Here is a 17,874-nt window from a genome sequence, read left to right as displayed (position 1 = left end):
ACAATTGTTGAGCTTTTTCTTTCTATGATGACGTTTAGCTGGAGAAATTAAAACGGTGTTCTTTCTCTTTCATGTGAGGAAACCACAACAAAACATTTGCTGAAAATATATAACATGAAATATTAAGGTTTGTTTTACACATTTTATGGATTTTTTGTCTATAAGATAAAAACACATTCGATTTTTCAATAAAAAGCATCTTAATAAAAGTCACAAAAGAAATCATAAAGTTTTGAAAACTGTAAGACTTAGTTACACATTTTCTATATTTTTGACACAAGTTGCACTTTGATCACTTAAACAGTAAAGTGCTTACATCTGCATTTTTGTGCTGTTATATGTGAAATAAAGCGGTCATCAGGGCTGAAGTAATGCACATCATGTTCCTTGAATGACACAAACTTTGTGTCTAGGTGTCAAAACTTATATATGTAAACCTCTGAGGTCTATGAAAGGCTTTCTTTTTGTTTTAGTTCCTTTAAGTTATCATTGAAGGCATGTAGTTATGCGCCGTTTAGGTTGGTCCTGTGGAGGTTGGATGTTTCTACTCAAAGGAGCAAAAATTGGTTTCTTAGCATTGACTTTTTTTTCCCCCCTCATATAAGCATGCAATCTTGACTTAGAACTTTTGTGTCTACTGTTTAGATGGTGTTTGTAGTTAAAAAGACACAAAAAGATTTATTTATGAATTTTAGCCATTTAACAATTAATAGACTTAATGGATGAATCGATTAACATTCCTACAATCCAACCAGATTGATCTTTCTGAGGCTAACTGTTAATCAAATTGACTTAAACCATTTTAAAATAGTTTCAAAATGCTATAAATCGATTATATCAATATTAAAAAATACGTGAATTAAGGCATGGTAGGTTTATTCTGCGATAACATAGTGCATCACAGCAGAAAAACACACATGATGACAGCAAAACCTGGTCAGTCCATCAATCCACTCCAATGTGTGGAAACATTTTGAATTTAGCAAAGTCATGTGACCATACAGTGTGCTAGAATGTTCTAATAATGTTCCCTTTGGATTATTTGGATGTGGAGAAACAACAGCGGTCTGAACTTTAGGAAACTAAAATGTGAATGGATTTGACATTCATTCTAGTTTACTTGCTTGTTTGTACACATATTTAATTTACACTTGATTATCTTGCAAGAAATACAAGGAATGTGGAAAACTTCACCTGCACTGTTCAGTACCAGGTATTTATCTCTGTTACACTGGTTGAAGTTTTGACTAAAGATGTCCTGGATCCATTTTTGGTCAGTGAATCGGATGAAATCGGTTCATTAAAAATGAATAAATATCGACTATGAATCAGATCGGCTACCACAAATTATGATATGAATCGTTTCTAAAATGAATCTTAACATCCCTAATGAATTTAAATGATAGTGTTTTATAGGAATGTCCTATACCGATCTATATGTTACACTATTGATACGAATCGTAGCATCCCGACTGCATATATTTGCATGTTTGCATTTAAAGTGTCAAAAACTTGTGTTGTTCTAAATTTAATATTACTTTTTATTTTCATAACATCAGGTTTAGTATCATCCAACCAAATGTTTTGTCTTTATTATTTCTTGCTTATTACAAAATAAAATAAAAAGTTTTCTGAATTTTTAGTTTTTTTGTTTTGTAATACACGAATCCTATCAAAACAAAACACTTCCCCAAAAATTTAGGTTTAAACTAGGCCTGCACAATATACTGCAAATGTATCGTTATCGCGACATCAAGCTGTGCAATATGCATACCGCAAAAGACGGCGAAAATCACAATAAATGTTTACCTTAAATGTGCTAAAACAAACTCATGGCGGCTTGAAATATTGAGCAAATGAAATAAATCCCTTTATGCATTTAACCAATCGGAAGGACCCGTTTACGTTGTTGATCAGTCAGATGAGCCCTTTTATGTTTGATGTTTGCCTCCTATGTCGACAAGGGTCTGGTTGTAGCTTCTGGTTAGTGATAAGTGTTCAGTATGAGTTTTAGAATGTAGCAGTTAAAATAGTTAAAAGTTAAAGGACTGTTACATTTATGGCCTTTAAAAACTAGGAGGTTAAATGTTCCGCACTTCTCTATTAAATCACACATGGTGTGGAAAATCGTCAACAACCAGATCTCTTGTAAAAGCACAAGACATTTCTTCAAAGAATGGAGCAATCAGTTACAGCGTGGAGCTACAATGACTGTGACCGTTTTTCATGTCATAATTTCCTCAAGCTGTGTTGTTGCTGAAGTCGGCACTAAGCTGTCTTTAGATGAGAGCTTGAATGTTGCCACATTTTGTCACTGTCTGCTGATGCTTGCACAGCTGATAAGACCATCTTGGACTATGGTGCTAACATGATGCCAGCAGAGGGAGAGAAGGCTGGAGGAAGAGAAGGGACCCTTTGGGGCTGTTTAGCATGCCAAATTCCTCAGCTGTACAATAGTGTTAGGTTAGCTTGAGCCCCAGCACAGACAGTCTCCTCCAATGGGAGAGGAGGCTCAGGAGAGGCCAGCGACGCCTGGTGAGAGAAGGAACTCTGTCAACCCTGGGGCTGTGATCTTTCCATGAATGGTTGCTTTCACAGGGCACCGTCAATTTTTTTTAAATCACAAAAACGTCTCCTTTGCAATGTCTTTTTGTTTTACCATGAATATAGCTTCCCACATGCTAAAGCTGTCTTATGACAAGCTTTTAAGGTAGACCACAACGTTGTTGCAAAAAAGTTGCAGTTAGGTTTGCAAACTAGTGGTTTGGTGATTTATTTGTTTATTTATTAATTTAAAAGTAGTTACAGTTTTATGTTTGAGCTCAAATAGCTGAGAGATATGAGCTGAAGGTTGTTGGAAAAATCCTTTATTTCTAACTATTCACATGAATTTCAGTATGTCGCGTGTCGAGTTTGTGCCTTCACCAGGGAAGTCTCACATGTCCCAGGAATGAGTGGATCAAAGACCAAGTTTCTCGTATCATTTTATTATTTTCTAGGAGTTATTTGTTCTCACATTTCATACCTTTTCAGTCATTTTTGAGCATGTTTTTAGGAACTTCCTATGTTTTTCTTTTTCATTTTTTTTACAAATGACACAATTGAAAATGAAAGAAAACCACTCTAATTTATTATATGTTGTCATGTATTGATCTATTTTTTATGACAAGTACTTTTTGTTGGGTTTATTATCTCTAGTAAAAATTTCCTGGCAAAAATGATAATGTAACTTTTTTTTATCTAAAGCGTTGTAGGGTTAATTTTTTCTGTTGTGAATATGTGACCATTGATTGTATAACAGAACTGAACTGGATGTTCTTCCCCCCCTGGATGTCCAAATAGGAAGTACCTGCTGGTTCCAAGAAGCCAAAATCCCATTGACTTCTATTGAGAAATAGAAGGCTATTACTCAGTCATTCTATTTGTCAGAATGTGCTACTTTTTTTTTTTTTTAATGTTCTTGCAAATCCCATTTATAAATATTTTTTCTGTAGTACAAGTTATTTAAGTTAAAAACTGACCAATCAGATGCTTTAACGGTATGTGGTCTCACGGCGAACAGTTGAAATGTCTCATTGACAAATTTTCCAGAGCCCGCTTTCAAGGTGTGTCCTTCCAACAAGCTCATTACTGATTGGTGAGAGTGGTTGCCATAGAAACGTTGACTCAGACTGACATAGACCAATCATTGCTTACTGACAACATCTGGCTCCAACATGGCGGCGTCCATATCCCGAAATAGTGACTACTGAATTGACTGACTGATTCACTCGGTCCAGTTGTCATATACAATCAATGTGTGTGACCAAAAGCTGCTAAAAGCTCACTAAATAAACAACAACGAACTTAAATGTTTTTTCTTTCTTTTAGGTGTTTGAAAATTTACTTCTCAAATTGTTGAGCCAGACCCACTTGAAAACTGTTGTACTTATGGCTCATTCCACCTGACAGAATGGCCCAAACACCAAGTGGGAATGGGTTCAAGCTGGATGTCCCGCAGCCAAAGGGGGTTGTGGGTAAAGAGGAAGCCCTCCGTATGGAAGAAGAGGCTTTAGCTAAACTGCAAAGGGAGAAGAAATACACTCCTTCAGTGTCAACATCGTTGCCAGCAGCATCGTCAACTTTCCTAAAATCAAAACCATCTAAATCCTCCACTGCTGCTCCTGAACCTTCTTCCTCAACTAGTAAACCAGACAAGGACCTCATTGTCTTCTCAGAGTCCAAGAGACAAGCAGAGCAGGATAAGTTCAGGGATATTGACGTGCACAAGTTAACCAACGAAGAGCTTGAAGACATTCTAATTTATGAAAACTTTGATACTGACAGCATAGTGTCCCGGCCTTCATCACTGCTGGGATTTAACCTTAGTGCATCCTACCCTGGTGTCAATGCCTGTAGTTCCTCGCACTTTCAGAGTGGCCAGTGGAGATCTGTTCTGTCCACCCCATCTAGTTCCAGTGGTTCCACTCCATCCCACCAGCCTACCCCATTGTTCCCCTCAGCCCCGTTTCCCAAACCAGGTACATTTCAAAATGGTTTCACTCCAGCAATGTCACCTTTCATGGCTCCACCAGGACAGCAGGCAACTTTCATACCCTTCACTCCCATCCAACCTGCTGCCGCTATGGTCTTCCCACAGCCAACTGTAGACCCAGAGATGGCCAAGTTGTTTCACAAAATTGCCAGCACCTCAGAATACTTGAAGAATGGCAGATCAACCAGCACCGGCTTGGATTCTTCAAAAGCAGGAGCAGCTTCTCTGGCACCTAACCCACCAACCCCACAGCCAGTGGTGACAGAACCCTCTAACACCAGCAACTTTGACTGGCTCGATCTGGACCCTCTCACAAAGCGCAAAGCTGAGAATGAGGAGGCATCTCTGGCATCAGAAGGACCTATGCTGATATCAGCAGTTACTGCAGGAGACCCGTGGGATGCGGTCCTTGAGTCTAAAGGGAATACTAGTAGAAGCAGCCCCCCTCCAGAGGCAAACGTGTCACTTGCAGTTCACTCACAGCACAGGAGAGCATCGACAGGAGCATCTGTCACCCGGAGTCACTCGCTCAACATCTCGGAGACATCGTCCCAGCACAAACCCAGCAATCAGGTAAGAACACAACAACAGTAAAGCTTGAATATCTAACTGTTCACTGGCTGTTAAGATAAACAATCAAATACAAATGTTTAGCTACAATGGGGCTGATGACTGCCACCCTTGTTTTTGGCAGCATTTTGACTTGGTTGCAACTGCCCTTACCAGTTGACATGGCTAAGGGCGACAACCTTTACGCAGGTCCCAGCAAAAAAAGGCTGAGCACAGTCTGCATGTGTGTGTGATTGGGTGAACTAACTATATAGGTGTTGTAGAATGACTAAATGTATGTATGTATGTGTCTGCGCGTGCTGCATGTGTAGGAGGAAGGAGCTCACACAGGTGTGTTGGGGGTGCGTGTTGATTCTTCTGCAGCGGAGTGCTCTGGAGCTGCACGCGAGGCTTCACCTGTACTCTCTGTTACAGACATCTTCTCAGAATATTATATATATTGCCCAGTAATAAACAGACTGCAGACACTTTGTCACCTTTCCGGTTGCCATGAAGCCTGACACCCATTAAGATCGCAGGGTAGGAGGCTCTGCCTTTATTTATACAGACCTGTAACTTTGCGCTGCACAAAATAGTTCCCAAACAAAACATGTAGTGATATTCATCACACTCTAACAGTTCGTGTTTGGTGTTGGGGAGTGAAGGAGAACAGTAATAAGCACCCGCCAACACAAAATCCTCTGGCGGGCGGCCGTGTCCCGTACTCAAGAACGCACGCAGCTTGTAATGGAAATGAATTCAATGGAAATTAATAATTAGAACGCAGTAAATTTGTCGTATGTCTTCGCGAGACGGAAACTTCTGTTGTAGAACGAGGATGTGCTGCTGAAACCACGCAGGTGTGTGTAAGACGAGGGAGCACGTGCAGCGCAAGAGGGAGTGAGAGGCGCGGGGTGCAGGGAGTGTTGGAGAACACTAATAAAATGTTTCCCCCAGAACAGTGAACAGAGTTTTTCTTGTTTTTTTTTCAACCCCCACTGAACCTTACGCACAGTGCAAACGGCCTGTTAGGGCTGTTCAAATGAAAATTGCGTGCCCATTTAACAGTCTTTGCACGCAGCCTGACTGTTGGAAATTAAACAAAAAAGGAATTAGACAATCATAGTGGCATCTTACAGGTGCCCTTTGGGGCCTTGCGTATCACCTCCATACCCTGTGCGTGTAGCGTTTGCATGCGGTCAGTAAGAAGTCAGCACATGCACCTTACTAACGACTAGAGTGTGATGTTAAGGCCCAAGATGACAGCTTCACCTGCAGTCATAAGTGCTTACAACTTAAATTATCCTTAAAAATACTTCTCAATACATTTAGCACACGCGTGACAATGGTATGTTCTATTTTTAGGACATCCCTTAAGGCAGGGCTCCAGACTAACTTTTTTCACTAGGAGCACAGTGGCCCCTAACTGAAAATTTTAGGGGCACAACCAGAAAATTTAGGGGCGCATACCGTAAATCAACATGCTAACCAAATCTACTAATTTCCACTGTATTACTAATAAATACTTTAATAATAGATGCAGAAATTACAATGTGCTGTTTCTAATTCAGTGTCACATTTTAATCTCCACTTTTGAAAATGCAACAACAAGGTAAACTGACAGCAGCATCGCTGTCACGACAGTACAAATGAGTAAAGAAAACTGATGGAAATTTATCTTTGTGACACCAAATAGGTGCAGCCAAGATGCACAATAAGCGTGTTTGAGATCACCCAGGTGAACTCAACGCTGCGCAGATCACCTGGTGTGAGACATATATTTTTGTTTTTGCTCCAACATCAACTGTCAATCATCGTTGGTCTCCCCAACGATCCAGGTGAGGTGCCGGTTCATCTCAAACACGTCTATCGTTGCATTTTCCCCACGTATTTTCAGTGTGTCTAAAACTAATGTTGTTTTTGCCCGCACGTGTTTAAAGTTCAATCCCCGTTAGCTGTCACGCATGTAGGTGTGGGACATTTATTCTCCTCAGCTGACCCGACTCCCGCGGGAGCGGTGTGCTGCCGTAACGGCCGTGCATAACTGTTTGATGCGCCGCCGTAACCGTAACCAAAACACTAAACCTTCCTCCGGGTCTGTGAGACCCAGAGAAAAGTTCAGCACGGACTGCATGTATTTAGAAAATTAGGAGCGAATAAATACGTTCTAAAGGAAAGTAAGGAACTCCTTAGTGTGGTCCGGGGAGGGGGCTGTCAGGTGTCCTGCTTTCAAGCCCTGTCATTGTCCCGCCCCCAAGAGTAATTTACACCACTGTGATTGGTTGGTCATCTCCGTGCACGACAATGAAAAAGTGTCATTCATTAAAACTGGCGGGCTGCAGTTACATTAAATTTTCATATTAATCAGGGGGCCGCAAAATATCATCTTGGGGGCCGCAAATAGCCCGCGGGCCACGAATTTGAGACCCCTGCTTTACATTAGCCGCAGGTCGGAAGAATGAATCAATGGTTCGCTTGCTCATAGCTCAGACGCACATATCAGGTTGTGACTATATTTGTCTCCGTTTCCTTCCCACAGATGTTTACGCGCGCGCGAATATCTCTAGGCCCCGCCCCTCCACATATTTTAGCCACTTACAGTGACTTACTCTTCTCACACGCAGTGGCCGGCTCACAGACAGGTATCACGCGAGAGTGTGTGCTCGCGTTTCATGAGTATGTGCGCGAGTGTGTGTGTCTGCCTGCGTGTGTGTGCGCTCGCGTCTCAGATTATTTCATTGATCATTGACGTGCCCCTTCCACGTTTAATGTATAAAAAATATGGAGGGTGGGGGAGGCAAATTTACCTGTCGCACATGTGCGACTGGATGTAAAATTCAGTCGCACACTCTCAAATTTTGGTCGCAAAATGCGAGCAATTGGTCGCAGTCTGGAGCCCTGCCTTAAGGTGGCCACACAAGCCTCAAGACACACCTGGAATCCTGGGCCCAAATATGAGCCCAACTAGCTAAAAACTCATAGCACCCTTACTGTGGGTGGAGCCATACTGGTGCATGTGGCTTAGGCCTTAGTTACTTTTATATGTCTCCCACCCTGCTTAAACATGCTGTCAGTTATGCATGCAGAATTAATCAGGAAATGGAGCCACAGCTTTTCAAAGTCACAAGGTTAATGTGAGTGAGGTCTAGTCAGAACATCAATACTGGATCCTCTACTCATATGCAATACCTCTTTAGTGAATTGCGAAAACAATAGAACGTGTCTCTGAGATTGTTATCCACCAATGCAGTATTTACTCCTGGTTGTTACATTTTTATACCTGCCACTGTCAACCAAACTTTTCATTTTAACCACACTTTGTGAAGAATGATTTTTGCCGTGTCAGATGAAAGTGTTTTGCTTGCGCATATTTAGAGCTTATTTGGGACAGTGCCGCGGGCAAGGGACATCTGATATTGTTGTCTGTTTTTTCCACTGTAACTGAACTGCCATCTGTCATTTGGCCTGTAGCCCTGAGCTGAGGACTTCCAGCCAAACATTTAAGTAATGCTAAGATCCAACATCCAAGCAGAGTTTTTACATGTCATGCTTTAAAATAAAAACTTTCATTCTCTGCTCAGGTCAAAAAATCTGACAGTTATTTTCTGGATTTTGTTTTTCTCATTTTGTCTCTCATAGTTGAGGTATACCTATGATGAAAATTACAGGCCTCTCTCATCTTTTTAAGTGGGAGAACTTGCACTGTTGGTGGCTGACTAAATACTTTTTTGCCCCACTGTAAACTTCTTCCATATTTTTCCAGCCATTACCTGCAATGCAAATGTTATAAAGATAATAAAGTGGATAAATAACAGACCAGCTGATAAGTCGCCCATCAGGTTCTTTCTGGTTCTCCAAACAGGAACTTCACCTTCTGATGGCTGCTGTTAAAACGTTATATGCTCCCAAGTCTGTTTTACTTTATTATTTTACCTCATTTGGCCAAATTAAGATACTGTAGGAAGAAAAGATACAACAGTTGTACAGATTCTAAAATGATTGCATTAGTGAGCCAGTTTGTAATAAATCTTTACCGCATTAAGGACCACTTTGTGTATTAGGGGCTCCAGAAAGTCCTGCTTAACACTGTATTTCAGTTTCTTTCTTTTCACACCCATTTCCTGCTCATTGTTTTTAGATATGTCATCAATGAACAATTGTTTTTTGTGGCATGTTTTATGTTCTAAGTTAAGTTTATGAACAGTCTTACATGATGTAGCATTTTTCTACAATACAAATACAGGCCAGAATTTATAAACAATTGGAATTATTACAGTGGATTAGAGCTGAATTATAGGCTCCAAACATATCCGCCTAATTTAGTTTAGATGGACTGGTCCAGCAAGTTTCATAAGTGTTTGTCTGAGATACATTGGTATTTTCTTTTTTTTAATATAAATCAAGAACATCTTGATTACTGTTGTCTTTGTGTATGTTTAGAGGAAAAACACTGTGATGTCATTCAAATCACTTCAGCTCTGTATTTTCTGTTTCATTCCACTATTTTCAAAATGCCTGCAGTCTTTGTTCTTGTAAGGTCATTAGGTTTGTGCCTGCCTGCTCCCCTTGTTCACGTTGCATATCGTCAGAAAGGGGAACAAGTCGGTGCAGGTCAGCTGCACCCTGCAGCAGCAACCGACTAATCTAACAAGTGGCCCGTACAAGTCACCGTGACAACTCCAGTTACAGACAGGCCAAGCAGATGCTGCTCTCTTTCTGCTCAGTTATGATCAATGCGAAGCGTTACAGTTTGAGCTGTTACTTAATCCTCTTACGCATCTATCCTAAGTCAGTCCTCATTTTTCAGCTCTTAAGTCAAAAGCGTATTTTACTGTAATTTATGCCTAGAAACGTCATTTTAAACAATACTTTGACATTGTCTGTTTGACAAAAATAGCATCTTTTTAGGAGAAGCACATCAACAGCTACACTAAGAAAAACCATGGAGGCTGTTTGTTTGCATAGACTTGTTTTTACTGGAGCAGAACATTGAAATGAAAGTAGACTTCAAACCACAGTCTTCCACATTTGTTGGAACTGCTCCACCTCTGAATTCTAAACAGAGATTCTTTGTTTTCCTTGAAATGTCCCATGAAATAACTTTCTTTTGTCTTACTGTTCTTTTCCCTTAGACCTTATGTAGGCCAACAATGGCTGCAAGCAGAGAATAATAGTGATCGTTGCTACTGCTTTATTGTGGAAAGTTTACTAACTTTTAAATAAATTATGCACTTAATTTAAATTTATGATGCTTCCCACTATAACTGTTTTTGATGGGCCTCTATGCATGCCAGAGCCTGTGGAGCTGACCAGTCAAAGCTGAATGAGCATTTTGTGGTTGTTGTTTTCTTTATTCAATTCCACTGTCCAATATTTAAAGGTAAGCTAAAGAGAGAAGAGGAAGAACAGTCTGTTGGTTGTTGTTACCAGTTTTCTTCTCTAAACTGTACATGTTTAAAAGAAAACTTCCCTTTTCTGGATATTTTTTTTATTTTGCAAACGTAGTTAACGCCTCAAATGTTTTTTGAGAATGCGGGTGTATTCTTATAATGATAGTTGTACAGGTCTGACATCGACCATTTACTCTCGAAAAAAAGAGAAATCTGTCAGCATATGTGTACTTATACAATAATTATGCTGATCAATTAGTCCAAGACAAGTAATTATTTAGTTTACAGTGTGTAACTACAACTGGTATTCCTGTTATGCAGGCACACACACACACACCACACACACTATAATTGGAATTTTCATGCAGAAATGTGATTGCAAGGACATTATCCATCAGTTTTGTAGTATCCTTCATCCATATTTTGGGGGGATTTTTCTTTCTTCTGAGACTCTTTTGCATTTGTAACTCATATATATTTTTCCTTTCCTCTGATGCCTAAAGGAAGACTCACTCCGATTTAACTGGGTTTTTGGTGTTTTTAACATGTTCTTTTGACAGTTCTTTCATGATGGAGGACATATAAAAGGAAAATTAAGTTCAAATTGCATTTCTGAGTAGGAAAAAAGCTAATTTCCTGTTTTTTTCTTGCTCCCGTTATGTTCTTTAGGAAATCTTTTATTTATCTAAAGAAGTTGTGTGTATGACCCCTTCACTGGCTCACCAGGGACCGGCTGTTTTTTTACAGCACAGCCTGCATGACCTACAAAATATTTATTTTACAAATAATAATGATGAATTATACAAATGGATCATCTCTCACATATCATAATGTAATTACATCTTATACCCAAGTATAAGACAATGCATATTTGTTTCTGATGAAATGATTTTACACTCTAAAGGTAGAATAAAAAAAACTTCCACCTTTGAACTAGTTTGTACACTTGAAAACTTCAAATTTAAACTGATCTCTATTGGTGTTTTTAAGAAATATTGTAATAAATCTTGACCTGGTTGTTGCATCGAACACATTTATTCAGGTGTGCGTGATTTATTTATTTTGGTTCATGAAACTATATAGATGTAACTGTATTTCAGGAAGTACTGGTTGACTAGCTATTAGGTCACTTCCTATCTGAAAGAAGTTGTTGATTCACCTTCTGTGCAGTCATTTACCCCGATATTAACTTCAAAACTTCTCATTTGCACTTTTATTATTGACAAAGCTTTGTTCAAACTGTGTAGAAAATCCTGCTTGTGTCAAATGCACTAATGGTTGTTCTAATGGGAGTGGCTCTGTGTACACAAGCCATTAAAGTCATGATCATGTTATATGCTGATGCATGAGCTCACTGTTTTCTGCAAGATCTACTCAAACAAATCCATGACTGCAGCACTTTCGACTTGAATTAAGTCGGTAGAAATCAATCTTTGTATTTCCATAAGTTAATCATATTCCCCAGCTTTCAAAACACATAAGAGCATTATTTATGACAGAATATGTGTTCAAATATGAACTTGTGGGCAATTAGATTTTGGCATTAGGCTTTTTTTCTTGTACATAACTACCTGTAGCTATTTCTTTTACATTTGAAAGTTAGGGTTGGTTTGTGAAACACTATTGATAGCTTAGATGCAAATCAGTTTAAGGTTCAACCTTTTGTCCTGTCTGTGAACATAAACATGTTTCATATTGACAGATGAGTAACTCTCACTCAGAAGCACAGAGAGGAACCATTGTGTGGAATCACTGTTCTTAAACAAAAATGACGACACCATCAGCAACCAAAAAAGGAACCTAGCTGGTCTGTGGCCATTTCTCTCTTCAAACCGTCATTAAACAAAGGACTGAAAAGTACAAAAAAAAAAGTTTTTTTTTATGACAACCAAAGACAAAACTTCACAATGATGATTGTGGTCAATTTTTTCCAAGCAGCATTTATTTCACAAAGGTATCTTGAGTGAATGTAACTGCTGTTGGACTATCTGACAAAAAGTGTTGGTACAAACTTACACCTTTAGCTGCTGACATGCTCATCTGAGCCTTGAGTGAAATTCAGCATTCAGCTCAATGACTCTGCTGCTTTATTAATATTAATATTGGATTGGATTTATCTGCGGTTTTCGAGACGCTAAAAGCGCTTACATTCTATTATTGAATCACTCCTCATTCACACTTGGTGATGTAACTACTGATGTAGCCACAGCTGCCCTGGGGCTGACTGACAGAGGCGTGGCTGCCAGTTTGCGCCTACGGCGCCCCCTGATCATCACCGGGACATTCATGCACATTCACACGCCAGTGGAGCCACACTGGTGAAATGTCTTGCCCAAGGACACAACGACAGTCGACTAGGGGGAGCGGGGATCGAACCGCAGACCCATTGATCTTTGGCCGACCTGCTCAACTGCCTGAGGCACACATTGATGAAAGGTTTTTGTAATAATTGAATAATGTTAAGTATCACAGACCAGCTGATATTTTTTTATTTCTAGATAATGCCTTAGTCACATGACCCATATGGGGGTTGACCCGCATGCATGCTGCGGGTTTTTGGGTTGTCCGGACTCATTGAAGGTCGAAGACGGGAACGGCAGCATCTTAAGTGAGCGCAATAGTGTTATAAGACCTGATTGTCTAATTTCCTCATTTCTAACAGTCAGGCTGTGCAGAAGGAGCGCACACTTATCGCTTGAACCCCACAGGGTTCGATGGGTTTGAAAAAAGGAAAAATCCTTATGACGTGCCAGCCGATCATGTGAAATCATGTTTCTGTTTTTCATTAATCAGTAAAATACTGATTATTTTTCTGATGTAGTTAAGATTAAGATTTTTCTTGAGATTTCGGTATTTCTCAACAAAAACAAAGTAAATGACCAAGTTTTTAAAAAATTTTTGTTTACATTTTAAAAGTGCTTATCTTTGTTAAAAAAAATGCTTAAGCACTGCAGACAAATGTCTCATCGTTTCATATCTTGCTGGGTTCATATGATCATAACTGATTTTGTCTCGGTCTAAAGCTGAATGCTGTCAGCAAAGTAATCTGAGCTCACAAGGCCAGAGAAAACTCTTGGCATAAGAGATTGACAACAACATTATGTTAAAAATTCCAAAAATGTGGAGGAATGTTTGAAATATATCAGTCGTACTCATCTGAAGTTGAAGATGCAAACCTTGTAAACAATTTTTTATTCCTTCAATTAGTCAAAGGAATAAAACAGAGTTGGAGAGCTCAGTTACATTGGAGGAAGTAAAACAAGTTATTAAAGACCTTCAGAACTCTAAAGCTCCAGGACCTGATGGTTCTACTGTTGAATTTTATAAATCTTTTATTGATAGGTTTGCTCCGGTGTTGTTGCAGGTATATAATGAATCTCTATGCCTTGGTAGGCTCCATCAAATTTTTTATCAGGCAACAATATCTGTGATCCATAAAAAAGACAAGGATCCTACATCTGTGTCCTCCACAGACCCATAAGCCTTTTAAATGTTGATACTAAAATTCTGGCAAAAATATTAAGAGATTAGAGTCAGTGCTACCTACAATTATCCATGCTGATCAAAATGGTTTCATTAAAAATAGACAGCTATCTCATTACCTTCGTCGTCTCTTTAATATCATCTTTACAAGAGGTGAAAAGCCCACACCTGACTTACTCATCTCATTGGATGGGGAGAATGCCTTTGATGGGGTGGAGTGGTCTTACCTCTTCTTTGCCCTTTCAAAATTTGGTTTAGGACACAGTTTCATCTCCTGGGTCAAGATATTATATGCCTTTCCAATCGCCTCTATTCGAACGAATGGCTATAGATCAGAGTACTATCCACTTTGCAGGTCGACAAGAAAGGGCTGCCCATTATCTCCTTTACTTTTTGCTATTGCAATTGAGCCACTTGCAATCTCTTTACGCACTTTAGGGGACTATACAGGCATTGTAAGAGCTAAATGCGAACATAAAGTTTCACTTTATGCTGACGATCTGCTGTTATACATCTTAAATCCTAGCATTTGTATTCCAAGCACAAGGAGAAAACTAGAATTCTTTGGATCCGTTTCTGGCTATAAGATAAATATAAATAAAAGTATAAATTTTCGACTTCCGGGTGACCGTTGCAGCACATGGACGCGTGAAAAGACGGCTCCCACTAACCAACTCCAAAATAAGAAGAAACTCCGCCAAAAAACGCGAGGAACACGACAGTACAAGGAATAGAAAGCAAGAATATGAGCGGGGGTCTTTCAAAAAAGAAGTAGAACCCAAACACACAAGGCAAAGAAGACAAAGACATCGAGAAGAAAGGCATGCTAGCACCAGACGCTGACATGGCTAACTTTCAGAGCAGCCTAAACAGCATTAGCAAACAAATCCAGAGTTTGCATAGCGAAATGAAGGCTGACTTGAAAACATTCAAAGAAGACATCACGGCTCAAATGAGCGACAAATTATCCGAATTCAGGGAGGACATCAATCAAAAGCTGTCCAAAATATCAACGAAGATGAACGAACAACAAGAGAAGATAAACGCAGCTGCGGCGCGGATGGAGGAGATGGAAGTGTGGAGCCGTGATGCAAATAGTGTGCTGTGTGATTTAATGAAAGATCACAAAAAGATGAAAGAAAAGTTGGATGACCTGGAATCGAGATCAAGGCGGAATAACCTACGCATCTACGGAATCAAAGAGGAGGCGGAGGCGACAGAAAATTCGATGACTGCTTTTATTGACAAATGGCTCAAAGAGGAGTTTTCACTAAACATGGATCTCCAGATTCAGAGAGCGCATCGAGCGATGGCTCCAAAGCCAAAGGCAAGTCATCCTCCACGGTCTATTGTAATATGCTTTCAACAATTCACCGTAAAAGACATGATACTCAAAAAAGCATGGGACAAAAAGATCGTCATGTACGGAGAGAAAAGGATCTTTTTCGATCATGACTACGCGGAGAGCATTCTGCAACAACGCAAAGCATACATAAACATCAAAAAGGTTTTAAAGAGAGAAGGAATCCGCTTCCAAACTCCCTTTAACAAAATGCACGTGCACTGGCCGGGCGGAGTTGTAACATACGCGGACGCCGATGACGCGACCAACGATCTGAGGAAGAGAGGATACGAGGTGGAAGACCCGGTGGGACACCCCAAGGAATTTGCTCAGGCGGAGAAACTACTGTCAACTGGAGTCGCTACATGGAAACCGAGCAGGAAAGAGAGACCAGGACAAGCGGCCAGACGAGCACGCGCACAGCTCCAGGAATTTCAGCACAAGAACACAAACGAAGGATGAGTAATAAAAAAAGAAAAAGAAAACTTTTAAGTGAATAATTATAGTTGAAATCTAAATTAGAATATGACTTGTTAATATGCTTTGCCTTGATGGGTATTAAACCCGACAAATGTTGGTTATGTGGGAATGTGAATTTGTTGTGCGAACTAGGATGGGTAAACTAATCCGGTACGGGATGAATCTCATCACTAGCAAGGGGCCCTCTCTCTTTGTGAGGTCTTACCCCTTAAAACAAGAAGGGAGCCGACTTAATACTACTATTGTTGTCGACTTTCCTTCATGGAAGCATCTGTTCATGTATATAGTTAAAATGTGTTCTAAACTTTTGTTCCAGTTATTGGTTGAAGAAGGTACATCTAGAAACCTGCAGAACGAATATTATTTTGTAAAAGACTCTATAACCATTTATGGATACTAAAAGAAATGAATACCACCTCCTGTCTCTAAATGTAAATGGTTTGGGAAACCCAGTTAAAAGGGCCAGAATTATGACTAAACTAAAGAAAGAAAAAAAGCATATAAACTTCCTGCAAGAGACCCATTTGACAAGTGCAGAACACGAAAAATTGAAAAGGTTTGGATTCAAGAACGCTTTCTATAGCTCACACACCAATCCACGTAAACGAGGAGTAGCAATATTTATAGCAAACACGGTTCAATTTACATGTAAAAGGGAGGTTAAAGATAAAGAAGGGCGATTTATTATAATTAAAGGAGTAATTGACCAGGTAACAATAACGCTGGTAAATGTCTATGCTCCACCAGAAAGTACTAAAGAATTTTTCAAACTTTTGTTTGACACTATTGCAATTGAAGCTGAAGGTATATGTATCTGTGGAGGGGATTTAAATGTGATTATGGACTATAATCTAGACACAACCAGTAAGAATAGAAATAAGAAACCAACCTCAAAATTTGTTAAAAATATGTGGAAATCAATGGGATTTATTGATGTGTGGAGAGATCTCCACCCTCTACAAAAAGAATACAGCCACTACTCGGAAACTCATTCTGTCTATTCCAGGATTGATTATTTCTTCATGCAGAAAGAGCACATGAGCACAATAATGGGCTGTTACATTGGAGTAGCTGATGTATCAGACCACAATGCCATTTATTTAAAAATTAGACTTAAGGGCAGGCAAAGAAATACTCTATGGAGGCTGAACGCAGGATTTTTAAACAATAAAACAGTGACCAAACAAATTAAAAAAGATATACAAAATTATCTTGAATTAAACAATAATGGGGAATCAAATCCAGCTATTATATGGGATGCGCTAAAAGCAGTGATACGAGGGAGATTTATTGCAATTGGAAGTCAGATGAAAAAAGAGAGTAAAACAATATGAGACACTTACCTCAGACCTGAAAGAAATGGAACAAGCCTTTAAAGACAACGCAAACCAAACAACAAGACAGCTAATCAGTGAAACAAAAAAGAAGATTAATGACATACTTCAAAATGAGACCGAAGCAAGAATAAGATACTTACAACAGAACTATTACGACTCAGGCCCCAAAGCCACAAGGCTGTTGGCTCGACGAATACGGGAAAGACAAGTAGAACTAAACATTAATAAAATTCGAGACCCTAAAACAAATCAATTAAAATGTAATCCAGAAGAAATTGAGAATATATTCAGGGACTATTATGAAGATTTATACACTGAGCCAATGACTGCAAAACAAGAGGAGATGCAAACCTTACTAGACTCATTAGACCTACCTTCAATAGGAACGACACAAAATGATCTCATGACAGCAGAAATTTCCACGGAAGAAATTAAAAAAGTAATTGGCAAGCTGAAATCAAACAAGGCACCTGGGAGTGATGGCTTTCCATCAGAATGGTATAAAGAATTCGAAGAAATAATTATTCCACTGCTTCACTCCACTTTCAATTGGATTTTATCAAGTGGACAAACTCCACCCTCCTGGAAGGAGGCAGTCATTACAGTACTTCCTAAGCCATTAAAGGACAAGGAACATTGTCAAAACTACAGACCAATTTCTATATTAAATGTTGACTATAAAATATACACCTCTATAATTTCAAATAGACTCCAATCATTTATATCAGACTTAATAGATGAGGACCAAACCGGATTCGT

At 39.4% G+C, this 17,874-nt stretch overlaps 1 protein-coding gene across 1 annotated transcript in view; it reads left to right on the top strand.

The window, feature by feature from the left end:
* The window catches only part of pik3c2a (phosphatidylinositol-4-phosphate 3-kinase, catalytic subunit type 2 alpha), a 58,759-nt gene that overhangs the window by 791 nt on the left and 40,094 nt on the right, over nucleotides 1–17,874 (top strand). The window contains exon 2 of the mRNA XM_011475791.4: nucleotides 3,871–5,107. Coding sequence (XP_011474093.1) covers nucleotides 3,953–5,107 — 1,155 coding nt within the window. The 5' untranslated portion in view covers nucleotides 3,871–3,952. The remainder of the gene's footprint in view (nucleotides 1–3,870; nucleotides 5,108–17,874) is intronic.

Source organism: Oryzias latipes, chromosome 6, assembly GCF_053564925.1.
Source record: "Oryzias latipes strain Hd-rR chromosome 6, Olatipes_Hd-rR_3.1".
Taxonomy (NCBI): Eukaryota; Metazoa; Chordata; class Actinopteri; order Beloniformes; family Adrianichthyidae; genus Oryzias; species Oryzias latipes.
Note: the sequence above shows the minus strand (reverse complement) of the source record. Positions and strands in the feature narration are given on the sequence as shown.